Below are 21,430 nucleotides of genomic sequence, written 5' to 3'. Positions count from 1 at the left end.
CCAAATTGTTGGAAGAATTTTAACTGTAGCCCTGGACAGTCTAAACTAACCCTGTATAGTGTTACCTGTACCTCTAGATTCGTAATGGTCTGGTGTGTGCCCCTTACCAAGGCGGGTAGAATGTTAAAGGAAAGTTAGCTGGAATGCACACAGGTTATTTAAACAATAAAATAGTTTATTAGCTAGAGACATGCAAGCAATATAAAACAGAATACTTACTTCATAAGGAAAAAAGAAACAGTCAGTGGTTATATATATAAACAAAGATTCCCCATGCACAGAAAGCTTTCTGGACTGGCCCAAATAGATCACGGAAGGCAAAGCCTTCTCTGGATCTCTGAGAGTCAGTGCTCAACTGAAGCTTCTGGCCTATTTTTATACCATTTTGGTCCTATACATTTTGATAGAGCCATAGAAATCATAAACTGCATCAATTAATTTTAACTGCCCTGTAGAGTATGGGCCATCAGGAATCAGGAGATGTTTACGTATTCCATGGGCAATGGGGCATCTTGATGCTCCTTTGCAAAACAATGCAAGGTAGCACCTGCATTTCTAAATAACAAACACAAGAATGTTACAGTTCCAGGGTGTTCTTTTGTTTCCTTGACCCCGAGTAGACATTTGGGCACCTGTCTGGTGGCTGGAGATGTGATGTGGATTTCTGCATGAAGACAGAGCTTAGTATTGCAAATATTCTGGCTTCCTTGACTTAATGGCAGGTGAAAAAATTCTTTTATTCTTAAATATTTCCAAATTCTTTAGGTCTAAAATGTTTCCAAATTCTTTAGGTTCATGAACAATGAAAATGCAGATGTTAATTCCTGTGTAAGAAGAGACAAAGGCCTAGCAAAATTCTTTTTGGGAGTCATGTACTGCTAGCTGTTTGGAAAGTTACAGGAATAGAGGGGAGAAAAAGACTATGATTTATTTATGAAATTAATTGTATAAATGGGTTAAAATTTTCTGAACCATTTATTTTTTTTCTCACAACAGACTGCAGAGCCTGTGGACGGCGTGGTCATCTGGCCAGAGTCTGCAGATCGGCACGGAAGGATCCCTCACCTACCAGCAGGTCGGCACAAAGGAATACCCCCGCAAATTCCCGAAGCAGCAAGCAGCGTTTCCCGGCATCGGAAGCAAGCTGCCAGACTACAACGACCCGGACAAGCGCATCGGCTGTAAACCGCACCAGTTGCCAAGGGAAGATCACCGTGACCCCACTCCTCGACGGCAGACCATGCACTATGGAGGTGGACTCCGGCTCTTCTGTAACGGTGATTTCTGCAGCATCCTGGCAACAGCTGTTTCCGACCAGAAGCAGACGGCGGCTCCAGCCTGCGGAGACCAGAGTGTCCGACTTCCAGGGCAACCGGATTCCCCTGGCCGGAAGAGACACTGTACATGTTGAGTATAAGGGGAAATGTGTTAAACTGTCATGTCTTATTGCTGAGGGAGACCGGGTCAACCTGCTGGGGTTGGACTGGTTTGAGCCATTGGGCATTGGTATTTCAGGGATTAACAAATTGCTTGAGAATAAATGGGATATGATGTATGACCTGTTCCCTGATGTGTTTGCAGAGGGTCTGGGGCGGTACAAAGGGCCCCCGGTTGCTTTTGAACTTGACCCATCTGTAAAGCCGATCAGACTGAAATATCGGAAGGTTCCAATTCCCCTCAGGCCTAAAGTAGAGAGGGAAATTGATAAACTCGTGGAACAAGGAATTTTGGAACCTGTTCCTCACAGCAAGTGGGAGACGCCTATAGTAACACCAGTTAAGCCTGATGGGTCCATACGCTTATGCGCAGACTATAAATGCACCCTTAACAAGGCGTTACAACAACACTCCTATCCCGTCCCGGTTATTAGCCACATCCTGGCTTCATTGGGGGGCGGAAAGATCTTTGCCAAATTAGACTTGGCACAGGCATACCAGCAGTTGCCTGTCACTCCTGAGGCTGCAGAGGCTCAGACTATTGTTACCCATAGGGGGGCTTTTAAGGTGAATCGCCTACAGTTCGGGGTAAATGTGGCGCCCGGCATCTTTCAGGGCCTGATGGAGCAACTCTTGAGGGGGGTACCAGGAACGGTGCCCTACTTCGACGACGTGTTAATTGCGGGGAGGTCTGAAAATGAGTTGATGGACCGGGTGAAGGAGGTCTTGAAGCGTTTCCAAAACGCTGGGCTCAGAGTAAAACGTTCAAAATGTACACTGGGAGTTAGCAGTGTAGAGTTCTTGGGGTTCAGGATTGATGCAGACGGGGTGCACCCCACTACTGACAAGGTGACTGCAATCCGAGACGCCCCCAGGCCGGTGAGTAAGAAGGAGCTCCAATCATTTTTAGGACTCCTCAATTTTTATCATGCGTTTTTACCGCATAAGGCATCAGTGGCGGCCCCTTTGCACGCACTTTTGCATAAGGAGGCGAAATGGAAGTGGGGACAGGCCGAAGAAAGGGCTTTCGTGGGGGTTAAGGAGCTGTTGGTGTCTAATGACGTGCTGACGCATTATGATGACCAGAAGCTCCTGGTGTTAGCTGCGGACGCTTCACCGTTTGGAATTGGCGCGGTTTTGAGCCACCTGATGCCTGATGGGAGCGAGGCGCCAATCGCTTTTTACTCAAGATCTCTTTCTGAGGCAGAAAGGAACTATGCCCAGATTGACAAGGAGGGTCTGGCTTTAGTAGCGGCTGTCAAAAAGTTCCATGACTTTATTTTTGGCAGGCGATTTTTGCTGGTCACTGACCACAAGCCGCTACTGGGGATTTTTGCACCCGATAAGCAACTGCCGAATATCATGTCCCCGCGCATGCTTAGATGGGCGCTCTTTTTGCAGGCGTACGATTATGACCTTGAACACCGGCCTGGGAAGGCAATCGGACATGCGGACGCCCTCAGCCGCTGCCCATTGCCCTGTGCGGGACCCGACCCTGCTCCTGCTTGTGAGGTCTTGGCACTGGACGAACTCCCTCAGGCTCCTGTATCGTCCAGGGACATTGCTGCACACACGGCTAAAGATAGCGTGCTGTCCCGTGTTTTAAACTGGGTTTGGAGGGGGTGGCCAGTTGGGAGTGTTGAACCTGAATTTGGACCCTACAAATGCCGCCAAAGTGAACTGTCCATTTCTAAGGGCTGTGTTTTATGGGGCAACAGGGTGGTGGTCCCTGACAAGCTCAGGAACAGAGTTCTAGAATCTCTGCACGAGGGGCACCCTGGAATGGTGCACACCAAAGCGTTGGCCAGGGGGTATGTCTGGTGGCCTGGGCTGGATAAAGAGATTGAGGATTGGGTTCGCGTGTGTTCCCAGTGTCAGCAAGTCAGGCCGGAACCCCCACAAGCTCCGCCTCAGAGGTGGGAGTCTTCAGGGAAACCCTGGGCCAGATTGCATCTGGATTTCGCTGGCCCGTTCCAGGGGAACATGTTTCTCATAGTAGTGGATGCAATGTCTAAATGGTTAGAGGTTGTGCGCATGAAAACAACCACTTCACTAGCCGTGATCCATGCGCTCCGCCATCTTTTCGCCACGCACGGGTTGCCTGACGTCCTCGTCAGTGACAACGGGCCTCAATTTGTGTCTGAGGAATTTAGGCTCTTCCTCACGAGTAATGGCATACGCCAAATGACTTCGGCCCCTTTCCATCCGGCATCTAATGGCCAAGCCGAACGGATGGTCAGGACGGCCAAAGAGGCCCTGGGTAAAATGGACGAGGGTGACTGGAGCCAGAGGCTGGGCTCCTTTCTTTTGCGGCAGCACACCACCCCCTGTAGTACCACGGGCCGCAGTCCGGCCGAGTTGCTAATGGGGCGGAGGCTCACAACTCGGTTAAACAGGTTGCATCCGGATCTCACTGAAGATCAATCCGAGCGTACCGACTCTCAACCGAAGGTGCGCATGTTTGAAAAAGGGGACAAGGTTTTTGCACGGAATTATGCTAATGGTCACTTATGGCTTCCTGGGGTAATATCCGACTCTGTGGGTACTCGCATGTATGTGGTACAGTTGGCTGACGGTCGAGTATGGCGGCGCCACATAGATCAGCTAAGGAGACGTTGGGCTAAGGACAGCGCTGACTCTCCGACGGCTGAATTCCCTGATGTTGAGTGGAGACCCCCAGAGCAGGCGGTGAGTACCGAAGGGCCCGGTACTGTCCCCGAGTCAGGGCAGACCCCTGTGTGCGGGGCTGAAACCCCAGTAGAGTTTGTGCCTGAACCAGGCTGTAGTGAACCCCACAGTGACTCACAACCTTGTGTGCCCATACAGCCTGCACCGCTTCGCAGGTCTCAGCGTACGCGGCAGATGCCGACTTACCTGCACCGCTCCGCAGGTCCCAGCGTTCGCGGCAAATGCCGACTTATCTGAAGGACTATGAGTGTAAATACTGTTGGAATAACTGATGTACAAAGGTTGATTGCATGTTTGTAAATAATAAAACAATTGGGATGATGGCTTAACTTAGGGGGGAGGAATTGTAATGTATTGAAATGATTACATGAATCACCTCATAGGACTCCCATGTTAAGCTTCGAGCCAGACCAGGGCTCCTCTGAGCGAACTTCCTATTGGTCGCTTCGTAACAGCGACCAATCAGAACGATACCATTCCCTAGGAGGGAAAGACTCCCATTGGTCCTTAACTAAGCAATCTCATTGGTTGTTAATTGTAAATAGGCGTGGCTACATTAGCCCGGTTATGTTTAAAAGGAGCATAAGCTCCCACTGTTTTCTGTTCTGGTTTCTTACTGAGTTGAGTGCTTGTTCGTTACTTCCAATAAAGCTGAATCACTTGCTGAATCACTCTACGAGTCCTTTGTTAGCGCGATCTAACATAAGCCATTCTGAGACTCTGAGTGAAGGGTGGGGTATAAATCCAATCTCTTCTTCTCTCTTCTTTCCTCAAGCTACTAGTCAAAAGATGTAATAGCCCAAACAACCCCACTGGCTGTGTTCACATGTGTTGCTTTTGGCTAGTTTTATGCTTTTCTTGGGATCTTGTTTTGAGGCCCCACCCCACTCCGCTTTTTTTGCTGTCAAGTCACAGTGAACGTATGGCAACCCTGTAGGGTTTTCAAGGCAAGAGATGTTCAGAGGTGGTTTGCCACTGACTGCCTCTGCTTCACGACCCTGGACTTCCCGGGTGGTCTCCCATCCCAACCTTAGATATGAGCTGGGCAGTTACTGTTGATATGTCCTTCTCGGTGGTAGTACCTTTTCCCCCCTTCTCACAAAGATTTGCCCAGTACTTGGTTTACTGAGGTAACATTTTGGTGTAGCGGTTTGGTATAGTGGTTCCCTGTTTTTATTACCAGAAAGTTATTATGGATGCTGTTTTATTACTGTTTTACTGCTGTCTCAGTGACTTTTTAAATATTATTTTAACCCGTGATGAAGCTCAGGAGCCTTCTCTGCTAAATGCATAGGCTTATCAGTCAAGAAATAATAATATATAAATCACACGTGAGTTGTGGGGGTTCTCCTTAATTTCAGCATTTGAGGTGCCAAATTAGGATCAGGTCATGGCACACATGGAGTTTTAGTCCCCACCGCCGGCACCATTTCCCCAATCTGAAATAGTTTCAGTGGAGCTATTTTGGGGAACTCAGATGTTCCTTGGGATAAATGTGAGTTTCCTCAACAGAACCCACCTGAGGACTGTTTCAGGCTGGGAAAACTGCACAGGGGAGAAAGGCTGAAGTTCTGCACACATTGTAGTCCTGATCCTAAGCAGGCACTGCACACAAAGTAATTGTGATTGTATTACATCTGACACAGGGAGGGGAATAGGGTAATCAGCTGTCTGGAGAAAAAGATATCATAATAGAGGCCTAAGAGGATGTTATTTTCCTTCACACCACGAAAAGCATCAGCCACCCATTTCCACACATTAAGCTTTTATTAAAGGGACAGGCCATTTTCCTCCATGCCTGTGGTCTCTGTAAATGTGTGAAGAGGCAGTCCAGATCTAGTTCTGGTGAGATCTTTCAACAGGAGATCTGAGGAAGTGAACCTGGCACCTTCGGATGCAAAGAAGGGGCTCAGCTCCTGAACCCCAGCCCCCCTTGAATCATAAAGAATCCAGTTTGCAAGATGCAGCTCACCTTGATTTGGGAACGTTTTTGAAGTCATAAAAGCTCAGGAGAAAAGCAATAGGTGAGGAGTTCTATGCAAACCGAGGCAGGCTCTCAGCTCTCCTTGTGCGCATTTGACAGGGGGAGAAAAATTAAGCATTTCAGAGCAGTGAGATGAGGACAGAGATAAGGACCCGGAACGGAAAGGAAGGTAAGGAACTTATTAAGACCAGATTCCATCTGGCTTGTTTTATTAAGAGATATTTGACTGCTATGGAAAAATGGGGGTGGTCCCTTTATTCTGCTGCAATGTTCCTCTGCTAGAAACTTTATACGGTTTGGGCCTCCCTTGACCAAGGTGACCTTCATTATTGTAACATGCTCAACGTTTGGCTTCCAAGAGCGATTGCTAAGATGAGCGGCCAGGGCATCCAATATACTCTTTTGTGCTTTGAATGATAGCCAGGTTCCAGCCAGCAAGGTATGTGGATGAAAGAGCAAAGCAAGATTTTGGACAGAAATTATTCACTAAAGCGTCTTTTGAAAAATAATAACAATAACCTGCTACATAAAATGAGCCTGTTTCCTACGGGGGGGCTTCGTTTTTAAAAAATAGTCCGTTTAATCACACTCATGTTCATTGTTGGTCATATCTGACCTTGCTCCCTTTCCTTGCAATTCCGCTTGATTCCCTGCGCTTGTCCCGGTTAGATTGGCTTGTACCCGGAGGTCACCCATCGGCTGGACCGTCAGGGCGGAGGAAAGCCTCTATTCTTCAGCATCAAGCCGTCGAAGAGGCTAACCCTCGAAAACCCTCTGGCCAGGAGCCCATCGCAAGGACTCCACGGGGGCGCCACTTGAGGTGGCACCCCTCCTAGCCAAAGGTGTGTTAGTCGCTTCCTCGAGCTCCGAGGAGAGCGACCGCTATTGCCGATCCACCCACCCACCCCGCCACCACAACTAGACCACTCCCTGGCCCCAAATAAACCACGTCCAAAACACACAAACACACACACCAGAAACCCTCAAATTCTTGGGCCTGGCTCTACACAAAACAGGTGAAGTGGTCAATCTGTATCACCTCTGCCTGCAGGTGGGATTTGGACAACAGAATGTGCCTCCATTGGACAAATAAATCCTGGCATGCAAGCAGAAAACGAGTACACCAGAACAATGGGCTTTAGCATAGCCTTCTATCCAACAGGCTAGTGTTCCAGGCACAGAAATCTTTTTATTTCAGAGGATGATTCTATTGATAAGGCTCTTACCCGCACTCTGTAGTACGCAGGTTAGTCACCTTGTTCGCTGGTCATTAACAGCCTAGAGTGTCTTTTAATTCTGCTCCAAATTTCACAAAGGAGTCAGTGGTCTGTACCTATCCATGCAGTTCCTCCAACAGAAGCGGCGTCCCCGGTTTCAACCTATTTCCTTCTTCCAGTGCAGACCCTTATTTCGACCTTATGCTGTTTTTGAACATCCATGAACCCCCAGAAATTGTATCGAGGGTGAAGGGCTCAAGGGGCTGCAACAGAAGGAGAATCAGAAAAGTTCCATTCTACAAAGACTGTGGATGGTTGGATGCCTGCCACCATGCCTGATATAACTCAATGTCTAAGAAGAACGTGAGCTAAGAAGCTGCCTGTCAAAAGCTACCCATCCCATGAAATCAACCCGGTCAAGCCCCTATCTCTGAAACTCCACTTCCAAGTTTTCAGTATGAGACAATAGTACTGTACTACCTGGCAGCGCCATTGTAAGGATTACTTATGAGTATTTGAACACTTGCAACATACTGTATAAGTAGTGTTATTACTAACTGGATGCTTGCATTGGCTTCAAATCAAACACACCCTCAGCAGATGGTATGCAGAATAGGTAACACTCTATTCAATGGGTACAATGGAGCATATGTGGCTGGAAGGTATCCCAGACATCCCTCTTTTCCTAAAGTTTGCCAAGCAAACAGGGATGGGCTGCTCACTAATCTTCAAGTTTTGCAAAAACAGACTTCGTGTTAACTGCATAGTGGCTAAGAGGAATAGACCTGTGATTCGTTATGCCTTTGAATCAGATTTCAGCTCTCCTATAAATGCACTTGATGGACTTTGGCAAGCCATTCATGAACACACAAATGCCTTCTGCTGAGTCAGACTATTGATCTATCCAGGTCAGTATTGTCTACTCAGATTGGCAGCTGCTCTCCAGGATCTCAGGCACAGGTCATCCACATGATTAACTACAGTCACATGATTAATCACATAATTAACTACTCCATCCTTTTAACAACTTCACATCTCTGAAGCTAAGCAAGGTCGGCCCCGGCTAGTATTTGGAGGGGAGACCTCCAAGGAATACCAGGGTTGTGACATGGAGGCAGGCAATGGCAAACCCCCTCTGAACATCTCTTGCCTTGAAAGCCTACAGGGTCACCATAAGTCAACTGTGTCTTGATGGCACTTTCCTCCTCCTCCACCACCACCACCAGGGATTGAACCTTGCCAAGCAAGTGTTCTACCACTGAGCCCCACTCCCTTGCAGCATCAGTCTTCCATTTGCAATAACGGGCTAATAATACTAACCTAATATTATTGTAAGAACTGCAACTATATAATTGGCACGGAGCACTTGGAATACACAGAGGTGCCCTGCAAATGCCAAGTAACTATTTACTGTTATGAAGTTCCAGCTGAAGAATGTTTTAAAGCTAGCTTGGGAGTCTGGGGATGAACTGACTACGGAGCAGCTGGCAGGGGCAGTCTTGGAGAGAAAAAAGTGCCCAGCACATCCAGTGGGATAAAGCGCAGGAGCGATGCCAGACCGGGACAGATGGCTCTCTCTTTTTTTTTACCTGAGGGACTGGGGGAAAGGTTAGTCCGGGCAAAAACGTGTTTTGTACAACGTGGCTAGCAAGCCAGGAGAGAGAAAGAGTTGCCAGTCCAGAAGGGCAAGGGCATAAAGTGTACAGGCAATGATTAAACAGTTATTAAAATATATACCAATTATTCACTTGACATTTACTTTCACTTTAAAACTTCCAAGGCAGCTAACAAACAAGCACCATTGTGCCGACAGTCAGTGTGGTGTAATGGTTAAAATGCTGGACTAAGATTTGGGGGACCCAGGTTCAAATTCCACCCCATCCCCCCACCCCCACTGTGGAAGCTTGCTGGGTGACCTTGTGTCAGTCACAGAGTCTCAGCCTAGCCTACCTCAGCAGCGTTGTTGGGAGAATAAAACAGAAGAGAAGAGAATGATGTAAGCCGCTTTCAGTCCCCACTGGGGAGAAACGTAGGGGGACAATAATAAATATTTTATCTGCCTTTTAATGTGCTTTGTGCTTTAAGAACAGTTGCCACAGACACTCAACCTAAGGAACTGGGGATGTGGACGCAGCGAGGGAGGGAGTCGAGGGACAGAGAGTTCTCTCCAGTTGGGCCTGACCCTTGAAATGTCAATAGAGGGACAGAGAGTTCTCCCCAGTTGGGCCTGACCCTTGAAATGTCAAAAGCTACTGTGGTAGACCTGGCTTCAGAGGTACAGTACGATTGACTGTTTAAATTTTAAAAGGCCTTTATTTTCAATAGGTGGTGGAGCTGGACTCTGGTCTCCAGAAGCCAGGTCTACCATCCATTGAAACAGGGCTGCACCACCACCTGCCGAACAGCACGAAGGGCTCTTGACCCCAATACGGTTATTTCCAACATCTGAGTGAAATTATCAGAATTGGGAGTTATTGAGAGTGCCTTTCGCGGTATCAGATATTGCCAATCTGACCTGATACCAGAAACATCAGGCATTTTATCAGCTCGGCAATACCCGACTGCACACCCTTAGCATCCACTATAGATTAACCAACTAAACAACACCAACACAGTCCTAACATAAATCAGAGCTTCCAGGATTTCTGCTGACAAAGAGGGCTCCGTGCCTATACGGAAACAAAAGCAGGGAACTGCAATAAATTACACTGGCTAGAAGCAGCAAGAGAAAACAAGGAAAGAGATTTGTATTTCTCCAGGTTTGCAGCCTCCCCGACGTCCCCCTGCATGGCTCCTCTAAAGAGGCATCTGGCGAAGAAACTAAAGTGATGTGACTGGCAGCATGGTCAGGCTGGCAGTGCGACATGCCCAGTGGGTGAACAGCAGCTGTTCCCTTTGCTTCCTCCCCTCCAAAGGGAGAGCGAGAAAGTGGAGACCAATGGGGGGGGGCAACACCTGTCCTTGGGAGCCACGTTTAACTAGGTCCCCTGCAGCTCCCAGCGGGCAAAGGCTGTGACTGACCGAGGGGAGGAGGATGCAGGGCCACCTTCTCCCTCCTCCCTGTCCCAGCTTTCATGCCGTGGAGCATATGTGTGGCGGCCTGAGCATTCAGGAGAGTCCCTGCAGCTTGAGGCTGCAAAGTTGAACGACAAGAAGAAAGAAACCTGTTCCTGTTTGCAGGGACAGCTGGTGTCCGCAGGGAATGCGAGTAAACTGGTGGCTGTTTTTAAGGAACAAACGGCACATCAGGAGTTCCAATTGCAGAACTGCAGCAAATTTCCCCATCCCTCCCCCCATTTTTCCTTCACTGAGTAAGTTGCCTCAGAGTCTAATCAGTCGTCTGCCACCATCTTGGATTCAGTAGTATCTCCCTTCCACTTGATGGAGACCAATGCTTTATGGAGACCAACTGGTTGGCCACTGTGTGAAAGAGAATGCTTACTTCATGGAGACCAACTGGTTGGTCACTGGGTGAAAGAGAATGCTGGCCTAGATGGGCCACTGTTCTGATCCAACAGGGCTCTTTTATCTTCTTGTGTTCTTTCCATCAAGCACAAGCTGTTCACAGCACCCATAGCAGCTAATGTGCCTACAATCTCTTTGCATTTCCCCCCAAAAGCCCTTTCCTTCCCAGTTCCTGTTTTAACAAAGATTCCACTTCAATGGATTGATATAACCATAACTCACTGGTTTTGTGTGCCTCTGTCTGTTACGAAAAACTCATTGCTCAAAGGGAAGGGTGGGTTTATCAAGTGGCCCATCCCAGTAAATTTCCAGGTTCACTTTCCCATCTAATTGGTTACAGGTAGTCTAGTTTTCTCTGCCATGTTTGGGCAAACAGAGACAGGAAGGAGGAGGAAGAAAAGGGGGGGGGATTCATGAGGAAAGTCTGTCAGTCCAAGCCTAGGAATAGTCTTCTTCTTACTGCTACACCTTCAGTTATTCACCACCATTTGAAAAGGTTTCCCAGTTCCTTTACTGGAGGGAAGTTAGCAGGTCTAATACACATTTCCCTTTTGATAACTATGACAGCAAACATATTGCTTATCAGCTGTATGACTATTCTGGGAAAACTCTATTATCCATATGCATGTCTGTCCTTTTATCTACTGGATAGTGTATGAGAGAGGCTGCTATTTGAATGATGTTCAATGCCCTATAAGGCTCTGCCTTTCATTTTATCTCCTTGCAAGGTTCAGGCTACAGCCTCATGAAACAACATGCCACAATTAGTTTGCTTTTTCAAAAGAGAACATTGCTCCATGTCCCCACCTTTAATCTTCCTGTTCCTCCATGTATAGCATTTATTTTGGTGTTTCCGAAACCGCAAAAAAAAATCTCATCCAAGCCACAAGCCTGGTAAGCACAAGGCCCTCTTCCTCAGAGAGGCCACAACAAGCAAGGCTCAATTTGAATTGATGCTACCAAATTCTGCAGCTTGTCTGTTTCAACTTGGAAACCCCTGTTCCTTCTTTGCTTTCCCTTGGGATGAATCAAACACACAGCTATTTATTTTAACTTCCTTTCCTGCATCCTCACAGTGAATTTTTTCCATAAAACGTACACAACTATTAGTGTTATTTTTGTGTCAATCACTATAATTCTGAACAATGGCCTCAGATTGTGGATGAAAATATCTGCACAATGGGGCCATGTACAGATAGGACATATTTTTCGGCAAGCCTGGGCAAAGTCCAGCTTTGCAGAAAAGTATGAAGTATTAAAAAAATACATTGTATAGTTAAAAACCCCATAAAACCACAGAGGCGATGTCTAGATCTTTTTAAAAACAATGATACTGAAATCTCAGGAGAGTGTGTAATTGTCTTGGCAGCCATTTTGGGGGCTGCTAGGCAACCTCCAATCATTCCAATCCTTGGTTAGAGTCAGTGATGGGGAGCTGAGACTGGTTTTGAAAAGTAAAGGATAGGAAAAACAGGAGGGAGGAGGAGCAAGAAAGGTAAATAAGAAAATCTGAAGATGGGGGAGGACAACAGTAAAAAACCCATGTGCAATGGAGTGAGGGGAGGGAGAAGCTACCAGGAAGAGGAAAAGAAAAAGTGAGGTGGGTAGGTAAGTAGGAGAGAAGTCAAGGTGAAAGAAAGAGGTGGGAGAGAAGAAAAGAGAAAAGCATGAGCAGCTAGAACCTTGGGCTCTTAGGGTCTAGAGAAAAAGACTGGCCCACAGGGAAGTTATATAGAGACTGGAGAGACAAAAACTGAGTAATACACAATTCTTGATTCACCTCTATAAGACTTCAGCCAGTCTCTCCAGACACTACATCATGATCAAAAATGGCTCATCTAAATTCCTGGGGCAGGCCACTCTTCAATGCCAGAGCCAAGGTTGGCAGCAATCACATCAAGTCCAGATGCCCACAATGCCCAAGGACACTCCCTACTTTCTGAACCCCATCCCTACTAAATCCCTATTTTATCATTCTCATAATGTATTTTTTGCCTCTGAGCTGGCAACTTGAAGGCTACACTTTTGGGAGTCTGGATTTGGCCCTGTTGGCTGGATTATTAGCAAGATTCATTTTGTGGGATGTAGTTCTCTGCAGCGTGAGATTCCTTAGAGCAGAGGTCTCCCATCTGTGGGCATTTCTGGAATTTTGAGAATAGGGCATGGGCACCACCAAGAAATGCCTGCCAAAGGATGCCAGGGCCTATCACAAAATGTTGGAAGGTGGCTAGCCAAAATGAAGGAACTCTTTCTGAAGAGGTGCTCCAGCAGACGCTCCAACACCTAATAAAAGCAGTGTATTCATTTGCATTATATGTAACATCACCTAACCGTATTCCATGTAATTTACCGGAGGTGGCAAGCCAAAATGAAGGAACTGTTTCTGAAGAGGTGCTCCAGGCAGACACTCCAACACCTAATAAAAGCAGTGAATTCATTTGCATTATATGTAACGTCACCTAACCGTATTCCATGTAATTTACCACCATTTCCCCTCCCTTACAGAAACCTTGCAAGCCAGATTCTGTTGAGAGGGAAGAAGAAGAGATGTGATTGGACTTATACCCCACCCTTCACTCGGAGTCTCAAAGCGGCTTACAAACTCCTTTCCCTTCCCCTCCCCACAACAGACACCATGTGAGGTAGGTGGGACTGAGAGAACTCTGAGAAAACTGCTCTTGAGAGAACAGCTCTGACAGAACTATGGCTTGCCCAAGGTCATCCAGCAGCTGCAAGTGGAGGTGTGGAGAATCAAACCTGGTTCTCCCAGATTAGAGTCTGCACACTTAACCACTACACGAAACTGGGAGGGGCTGGACCACCCAAAAACATCACACCCAAACAGGGATCTGAACCAGGACTCCTTGTTCCAAGTCCAATAATCTAGCCATCACACCACACTTCGTCAAGCAGCAATCCTATGCCTATTCCTCGTTCACGCTGATTGCTCAGCATCTGCACAAACTTTAAAAAAAAGGAAAACCAAACATTCATCCACACTCCCCACTGCCCCACTTTTAAAATTTTTTGCATACCAAGCAGACCAACTGCCAAGGGAATGTACTGTGTGTAGACAGTGCTTTCCTGTAGAAATGAGCTGTGTGTACCAAATCCCCACCCCCAGCGTTATTTTTCTCCCATAAGCTAGTCAAAGGCTGTGGTCACACTGGAGGCTTGGCGTGATCTGGCTGTGCCTCTATTTGTGGCGATTTAAATAGCTGCGGGAAATTTTGATCAGACATCCCATCCTGAACCAGCTTCACCGTGCACTGGCCCCATATGGTCGATTGTTCAGATTGTTGTGGCTACCTCTTTTTTTTTAGTCTTTCACCCTCACACACAAGCATATATCTGAAGCTTCAGCTCCGTTTTGACAGCTCCACAATCCCTCTGCCAAATACTCCGGCCACTCTCAACCTTCTTCCCTTCGCCTATCTTCCTTGGAATACACGGGGCAGAGAGAGTGCAGATTTACATGAGAGTAGTCCCAGTGACTTCAGTACATTTACTGCTGTGTCAATCATGGGATGCTCTTAAGCAGAAACAGGAGGGAGGTTTTTTTCCTGGGGTGGGGGGAGTTGTTGCTCAAAAGCAACTCCCCCGAGGACTCCCGATCCAGAAAGTCTACTTGGCCACAGTGATTGACAATGCCAGTGATTATGCGCTTATGCACACATCACTACCTGATCCAAAAGAAGGGGGGGAAAGGAGGCAGAAACTGAAGGGAAGGTTCAGACTTCCCAAACGGCTTGACTTCGCAAGAGGGGAGTCCTGACATCCAGAAATGCAGGAGGAATGCACAGACATCCGTAAGCACCAGACTTTCTCTGGTGGCTGTTTACTCCACATCCAACTTGTCATATGACAGGGTGAGTACAACTGGGAAACAGGTGCCAGATGTGGCTGTGTGACAGAGCCCGTTTAATCCATAAGGGAACAGCTACTATATCAGGCCAAACTATGCTTTCTTTTCTTTTTTCTCCTCTGTCTTTCCCACACAATTTACAGCAGCTTTATCATCCCATACAAAAAATCAACAACACGTAGCCCAGCGTAAGACACAAGATCGATACAAAACAGAAGATAAAAGCTTACACAACACAATAAAGCAAACATCAACAATAATTAAACAAGAAAGATATTGACAACAATTAACTCTGGAGTAATTATTTACCAAGCTGATGGATCCAATGAACTCACGATCATAAACTTTTTTTACACATAGTGAAGCTAAGCAAGACATTTTTAAGCGAGTAACAAAAATTGTGTGAAAATTATCAATATTCTTAAGCGCACGTTTTAAAACAGATAGTCACTTTAGTATGTTTACAAATGTATGTCTGTATCGCTATGCCTTTCATTATTTTGTAATTCTGATTACAACTCTGCTAGATCTTCCATTTGCTGGCCACAGATCACTGCCTTCCCTCAGTGCTTCCCTTCTGAAGTGAGGCACGTCAGGAATGGATAATCTCCCCACAAACACTGCCACTTACATAGAAATTCTTAAGTCAGAAAATGAGGGGAAAATGACTAACACAAACTGAACAATTTTTGGATAGCTCTGTGATGCATTTATCTGATTTAGTTGTGTGGGCCATAAGGCTTTCTCCTGAGCTTCAACAGGTTCTAATGACCACAGTTTTACCCCCATCCTACGTTGAAGGACCTCAGAGCATAGGATCTCCTCTGCTTTCTCCTTACAACAAAGTAAGTCACACTGGCCCAAAGTCACCCAGTTGGGATTTGAACCCCAGTCTCTCTGGTCTTCTGAAGCTGATGGAGAATAGGTACAGGAGAGACAAAAGGAAATACTTATTTACTCAACAAGTAATTAAACTGTGGGATTCAGTGCAGTGGAGGAAGTGATGCCCACGGGTACAGGTGGCTTTACTATGGAGGAGATGTCCACCAGTGGCTATAAGCATTGATTGGTAAGGGAACCTCCATATTCAGAGGCTGTAAACCTCTGAAACCCAGTGCTGGGAGACAAAGTCAGGGCAAAGCCTTCATGCTCTCTATGTTGGCCCCCCAGGGCAACTGCTTGGCCACTGTGTGAAACAGGATGCTGGACTAGATGGACAACTGGTCTGATCCAGCAGTGCTCTTCTTATCATGTCCTGGTCTGACACACCAATCATCACAGCACATTGGCTCTCAGTTCTCCAGTGAGTTTCGTCCTGAATGCCTCTGCCCGTATGTATATGGCTTCTTCCAACGTATGTGTTCACTTGGTACCATGGTTTAACCATGGGCTATGTCAATTTCTAGAGAATCTGTATATCTAATAGCCAAGTCTGGCCCCACCTGTGGATACCTAAATCTGTGGGTCTAGGCCCCACTGGCACTAAGAGATTTTTCTGGAAACTTGGGGGACTCCCTAGGTTTGCAGAAAAATCTGAAACTTTAACAAAAATATATTGGGGGGGAGGTCAGATTACCATTGGTGTGGCTGCTGCAGGGAGCTGCTCTGGCCCTACTACCACAATGGAGGACCCTGGGAGAAGCTGTGGGACAATCCTTATATTAAAAACAAAACAAAAAAAACCCCACTTCTCCCAGAATGTTTCCCTTGGAGAGGAGTGGCAGGAGTTTTCCTGCCAAAGCAGGCCATCTGGCCTCCCAAGGTGTGCCCTTAGTTGTCATCACATCCACTCAGGCAAGTTCAGTGGAGGTACAGTCATCTCAAGGAGAGCCCAAACATGCCACTGCCGCCCATCATGAGGACAGGTTACTGTCATGACTCACCGCTGAGCTCCCTAATCTCTCCTGTGCCTCAGCCAGGTCTGACCAACAATGACCCCTGTTCCAGACCTCACCAGCTTCTTGGAGTCTGCCTAGTAGCTGGACTCCTTGTACAGCAGCTTCTGTTCTGAACCTGACTTTGCTCTGTGGACTGACCTGTGGTCCTGACTCCTTTTTTGCCTTGAACACTGGATCGGATCAGACCTCAGCTCTTGGACCTTGCCTTGGCACCTGACCTTGGTGCCTTGGTACCTGGATCTCTTGTATTTGGCTGGGACTGTCCTGGGGCCTTCCTGAAACTCACTGGCACTGAGCCCTTGGCCCTGACCATGGGCACAACAGCTGCTGCAGTGGCTGCCGCAGCTAGGCTAGGCTCAGTCCAGTGGTGAGCCCTCCGGAGGCTCTTGGGCTTCAACACTTGCCCTGCTTCATGTATTCATTCACACGAATGAGAACGTGTTATTCAAGTTATTTATTGCTGTACTATTATTGTAATATTTGGACCTTATTTTTCTCAACTAGGATAAAATGGAGGATGACAGAACCACTTACACTACCCTGAGTTCTTTGGAGGTTAGGGTGGGATAAAAATGTACTGAACACATGAAGGAGAAGAGATTGGATTTATACCCCACCCTTTACTACTTGAAGGAGTCTCAGAGTGGTTTCCAATCTCCTTTCCCTTCCCCTCCCCACAACAGACACCCTGTGAACAATGTTCCCTCTAAGCTGTGGAGTCTTGTGAGCAAAAATTCTACTTTGTGAGCTACTGGCATTAAAGTTGTGAGCAAGCAATTTGGCTACTGCATAAATTAGTTTGCTCTTGAGTCATCCTTCCTGAGCAAAGAAAAAAATGTGTGAGCCGGAGGCTAAGAAACTGTGAGCTTGCTCACACTAACTCAGCTTAGAGGGAACACTGCCTGTGAGGTAGGTGGGCCTGAGAGAGCTCTTTCGAGGACTGGTGGGGAGAGTGGGGTATAAATAGAATAAGTAAGTAAAAATAAAAAACAGCTCAGAGAACTTGTGACTGACCCAAGGTCACACCAGCAGCTGTATGTGGAAGAGTGGGGAATCAAACCCGGCTCTCCCAGGTTAGAGTCCACGCTCCTAGCCACTGCTCAAGAGAACAGCTCTGAGTGAACTTGTGACTGACCCAAGGTCACACTAGCAGCTGCATGTGGAGAAGTGGGGAATCAAACCCGGTTCCCCCAGATTAGAATCCGTGCTCCTAACCACTACTCCAAACTGGCTCTCAGAAGGAGGAGAAGCCACATTTCGCCATGGAAAAGGCCATGTTGGGAATCCTGGGACCCCATGGGCAAAAGCTGTGTAGGAGAAGGGAAGTCAGGCAAGATACAACAGGAAAGCTGGTAGGATCCAATCCAATGTCTGCAACTTTTGAAGATAAGCGCATTGCCATTTTTTGTTATCTTACTCTGCTTGCAAGTGTCTTTTTTACTACATAAATTGATGTACAATTATCTATAATATCTATATGTATACCTTGAGTCCACAACAATCCAAACAGCTTTCTATTCTTTCCACTAATCATGCACTTGCAAGAAAAAACTGGATTTGACAGGAAGGCACAAAGGAAAAATGTTGTAATCCTGGACAAGTCAAAACAACTACAAGCAAGCAGCACAGACAAGTATGCTAATAAAGCTAACTAGGACACAATCTCTCCATCAGGTTTTTGCAGAACTGCACGCGCACCAAGATGCTGCTGATTCAAACCAATCAACAGCCGTTAGCATCACCAGGGACTACTTAGAGGAACACCAAAGAGAAGGATTTTATTAAAAAGCCACATTTATTTATGACTGATTTATACGATTTCTGGCTGATGTAGTTGACTGTGTAAACAACTGCCCACTGAGTGAAGCAGTTATGCAGCAAGGATGGGGGGCGGCGGCAGGGAGGGGGGAGTAAACTCAATCAGGCTAGGTGAGAAAACACATACGCAAAAAACCACCTCTGCTGTACTGCACGGCTAGGAAGGAATACCACGAAGCAACCTACCGAACCGCCATGAACAGGTCAATGAACTGTCAAAACAATCATTGAAAAATCAGCTCCTTGCTCACAACTGGCAAACAGGACAGAAGCTGAACCCGTAGGTGTATGAGCATCCCCACTCTGGCCTAAGTACAGAAATTTTACACCTTGCCCCAGAAAGTCTGAGACTCTACTGATCAAACACTGAGACCACCCCTCCTAGATACAACGGTCCTCTGTCCCTAAAAGGTCTTGTTCAAGAAAGGCCAAAACCAGCACTTCTTACCTTGGTTTCAGTCCTCCTTGTGGTTCCATCTTCTGAGGTCACAATAGAAACGTGAGATGTTGGGGTGCCTGGGTCTTCCTCTACCGTCACGGTCTCCTCAACCATTTCTTGCGGCTCCTGCATCATCGCTATGGAAGTCTGGTTGCTGGGGCTTTGCTCCTGGAGAAACAAGAATGAATTATGTCAATGCAAAGGAGAGAAGAGGAGGTCAGAATGACCCAACGAGGCCAGGACGTAACGATACCGAATTCCCTAAATAATTTCAGTAAGTGGAGTTTATTTGAAGGTGCCATTTACTGCACATTTTATAAGAGGTCATTTCTTCATATTTAAAAAGTGATTTGCACTATCTGCTGGGTTGAAGCTTACAGGGAGATGAATCTGTAAATGCAGAACTGTCTGTCTCTAAATCTAACTAGCTAGTGGGTAGATTCAGACTGCTGGTCTGGTACCTCCAGTCCCACCCTCCACGAATGATTCCTTTTTAAGGCACTAGGCAGTGTTCCCTCTAAGCTGAGTCAGTATGAGCTAGCTCACAGTTTTTTAGCCTCTGGCTCACACATTTTTTTGTCTTATCTCAGGAAGGAGGGCTCCAGAGAAAGCTAATTTATGCAGCAGCCAAATCGCTCGCTCACGACTTTAATGTAGCTCACAAAGCAGAATGTTTGCTCACAAGACTCCACAGCTTAGGGGGAGCATTGGTCACAAGTGACATTCCACTCTGATTTAGAAAAGCGTAGTTTTTAAATTGTGGCTGCAGAATAAATACACCAGAGGAAAAAAGAATGGTGTGTAAGGTGGGCACAGAATCCGAAGTCAAGATTAAAGGCTTACTGCTCTGAAAATCTGCAGTAAGATACGAAGCATAACGGGCCTAAGAGATTCCACTTAGAATCTGCAGTGCAAATACCGTTTTTCTTTTCCCATTAGGGAAACACTCCAAAAGACAATAATAAAAGGACCCTATAAACAGGCTACTGAAAACAGAAAATCAAGACCGTAACTGATTGTCTTAAGAACTAAGCTGCAGGCTGGTTAGAAGACTTTTTTCTATTTCATTTGGAAACAAATTGACGGAAATGGAAATGTTTCTGCGCAGGCGCAAAGCATGGCTGCAAGACGTATCGCCACTGAGAAGAGCACACAACGTTCCACCCAACGTTCCACTCATTTCAGGTCCAGGGAGAGCCCTGGGCCTGCCCTCAGGACTCCTCTCAGTTTTAAAGACACTCAGAATTCAACATGGATGCACCGGCTGCCTTTCAGTGGAGCTGCTGTGCCAGTCCGCTGCAGCAAAAAAACCAGACCGGAGGCACCTGACAGACTGACCTTTTATTCTTACATCTGCTCTCGAGGAACAGAAGCCCACCTTGTCCAACGTGCTCAGCCTGCCCCTAACAATCGCCCTCCTCAGGATTCCACTGGGGAGGGGTCGGAATTACACCCAGTCCTTCTCACCTCGCTCCCCTCCTTGTTTTGTCCGGAACCAGGGGCAGGTATATAGGGTTCCCAACTCCTGGTTGGGGAATACCTGGAGATTTGGCGCGTAGAACCTGAGGAGGATGGGGATGGAGGACTTCAGTGAGGTATAATGCCATAGAGGCCAACTTCCAGAGCAGCCATTTTCTCCAGGTGAACTGATCTCTGTCACCTGGAGATCAGTTGTAATCCTAGGAGATGTCCAGCTACAGTTTTGTGTGTAATGGTTTATTATGATTCTTTAAGCTACATTTATAATTGAATGTGCGTTTTCTTCCTTTTAGCGATAAGAATTGGGATTGCTACATGCTCAGATAAAGCAAATATTGTGAAACGAATTGTTCATTGCGCAGTATTCGTTAGCGTGTGAGTAGGGTTGCCAAGTCTGGGTTGGAAAATACCTGGAGACTTTGGGGGTGGAGCCAGGAGAGGGCGTGGTTTGGGGAGGGGAGGGGCCTCAGCATAGTACAATGCCATGGAGTCCACCCTTCAAAACAGCCATTTTCTCCAGGGGAGCTGATCTCTGTCGGCTGGGGATCAGTGGTAAAAGCGGGAGATCCCCAGGCCCCATCTGGAGGCTGGCAACCCTACGTGTGAGCAATAATAGAAGAAAAAATTCTACAGAAATTTCTACAGTAAACATTTGACTCTTCGTTATTTTTGTCACAGATGTTGTTTTTTGAATTCCACTAGCTGTAGGCTGGCAATTCTAGGCCAGCATGTCTTCATCAGCTGGCTCCCACTCATTTTCGAAGGTACCCTCACAGGCTGAAAAGGCCCTGGGTCAGACCCCAGCCTCCCACAGGAAGAACCCCTCTCACGAGAGGATGGGGGGCCAGTTTTCCAGGCACCTGCCATGAAATACCTTGCTGTGGAACCTCCCAGCTCCAGCTGGGCCTGGTGGGCTTGAGCCCGCTCTACTGGAATCCAGGACATCACCAAGGCCTGGTCTCCTGAAACTCGCTGTCCACAAGCCTCTGGCTAGCTGAGGGTTAAGTGAGTCTTGAAGGGAACAGGGCTCCATGGCCCCCACTGGTCCTGCCTGCTATCCGCCACAGCTCAGGTGGGCCCTCAAAGGGTCCATCATGGCTGCCTGAGGAGATGCCCAGGCAACCCCTTTCCTGCAGTTGCT

At 47.0% G+C, this 21,430-nt stretch overlaps 1 protein-coding gene across 1 annotated transcript in view; it reads right to left on the bottom strand.

Moving 5' to 3' along the window:
* ARVCF (armadillo repeat gene deleted in velocardiofacial syndrome) overlaps positions 1–18,967 on the bottom strand; it is a 249,860-nt gene extending 230,893 nt beyond the window's left edge. The window contains exon 1 of the mRNA XM_015410114.1: positions 18,820–18,967. Coding sequence (XP_015265600.1) covers positions 18,820–18,945 — 126 coding nt within the window. The 5' untranslated portion in view covers positions 18,946–18,967. The remainder of the gene's footprint in view (positions 1–18,819) is intronic.
* Between the last annotated feature and the right edge of the window lie 2,463 nt (positions 18,968–21,430).

This window comes from Gekko japonicus, unplaced genomic scaffold, assembly GCF_001447785.1.
Source record: "Gekko japonicus isolate JY-2015 unplaced genomic scaffold, Gekko_japonicus_V1.1 scaffold490, whole genome shotgun sequence".
Taxonomy (NCBI): Eukaryota; Metazoa; Chordata; class Lepidosauria; order Squamata; family Gekkonidae; genus Gekko; species Gekko japonicus.
This window is presented reverse-complemented; position numbering and strand designations above follow the sequence as displayed.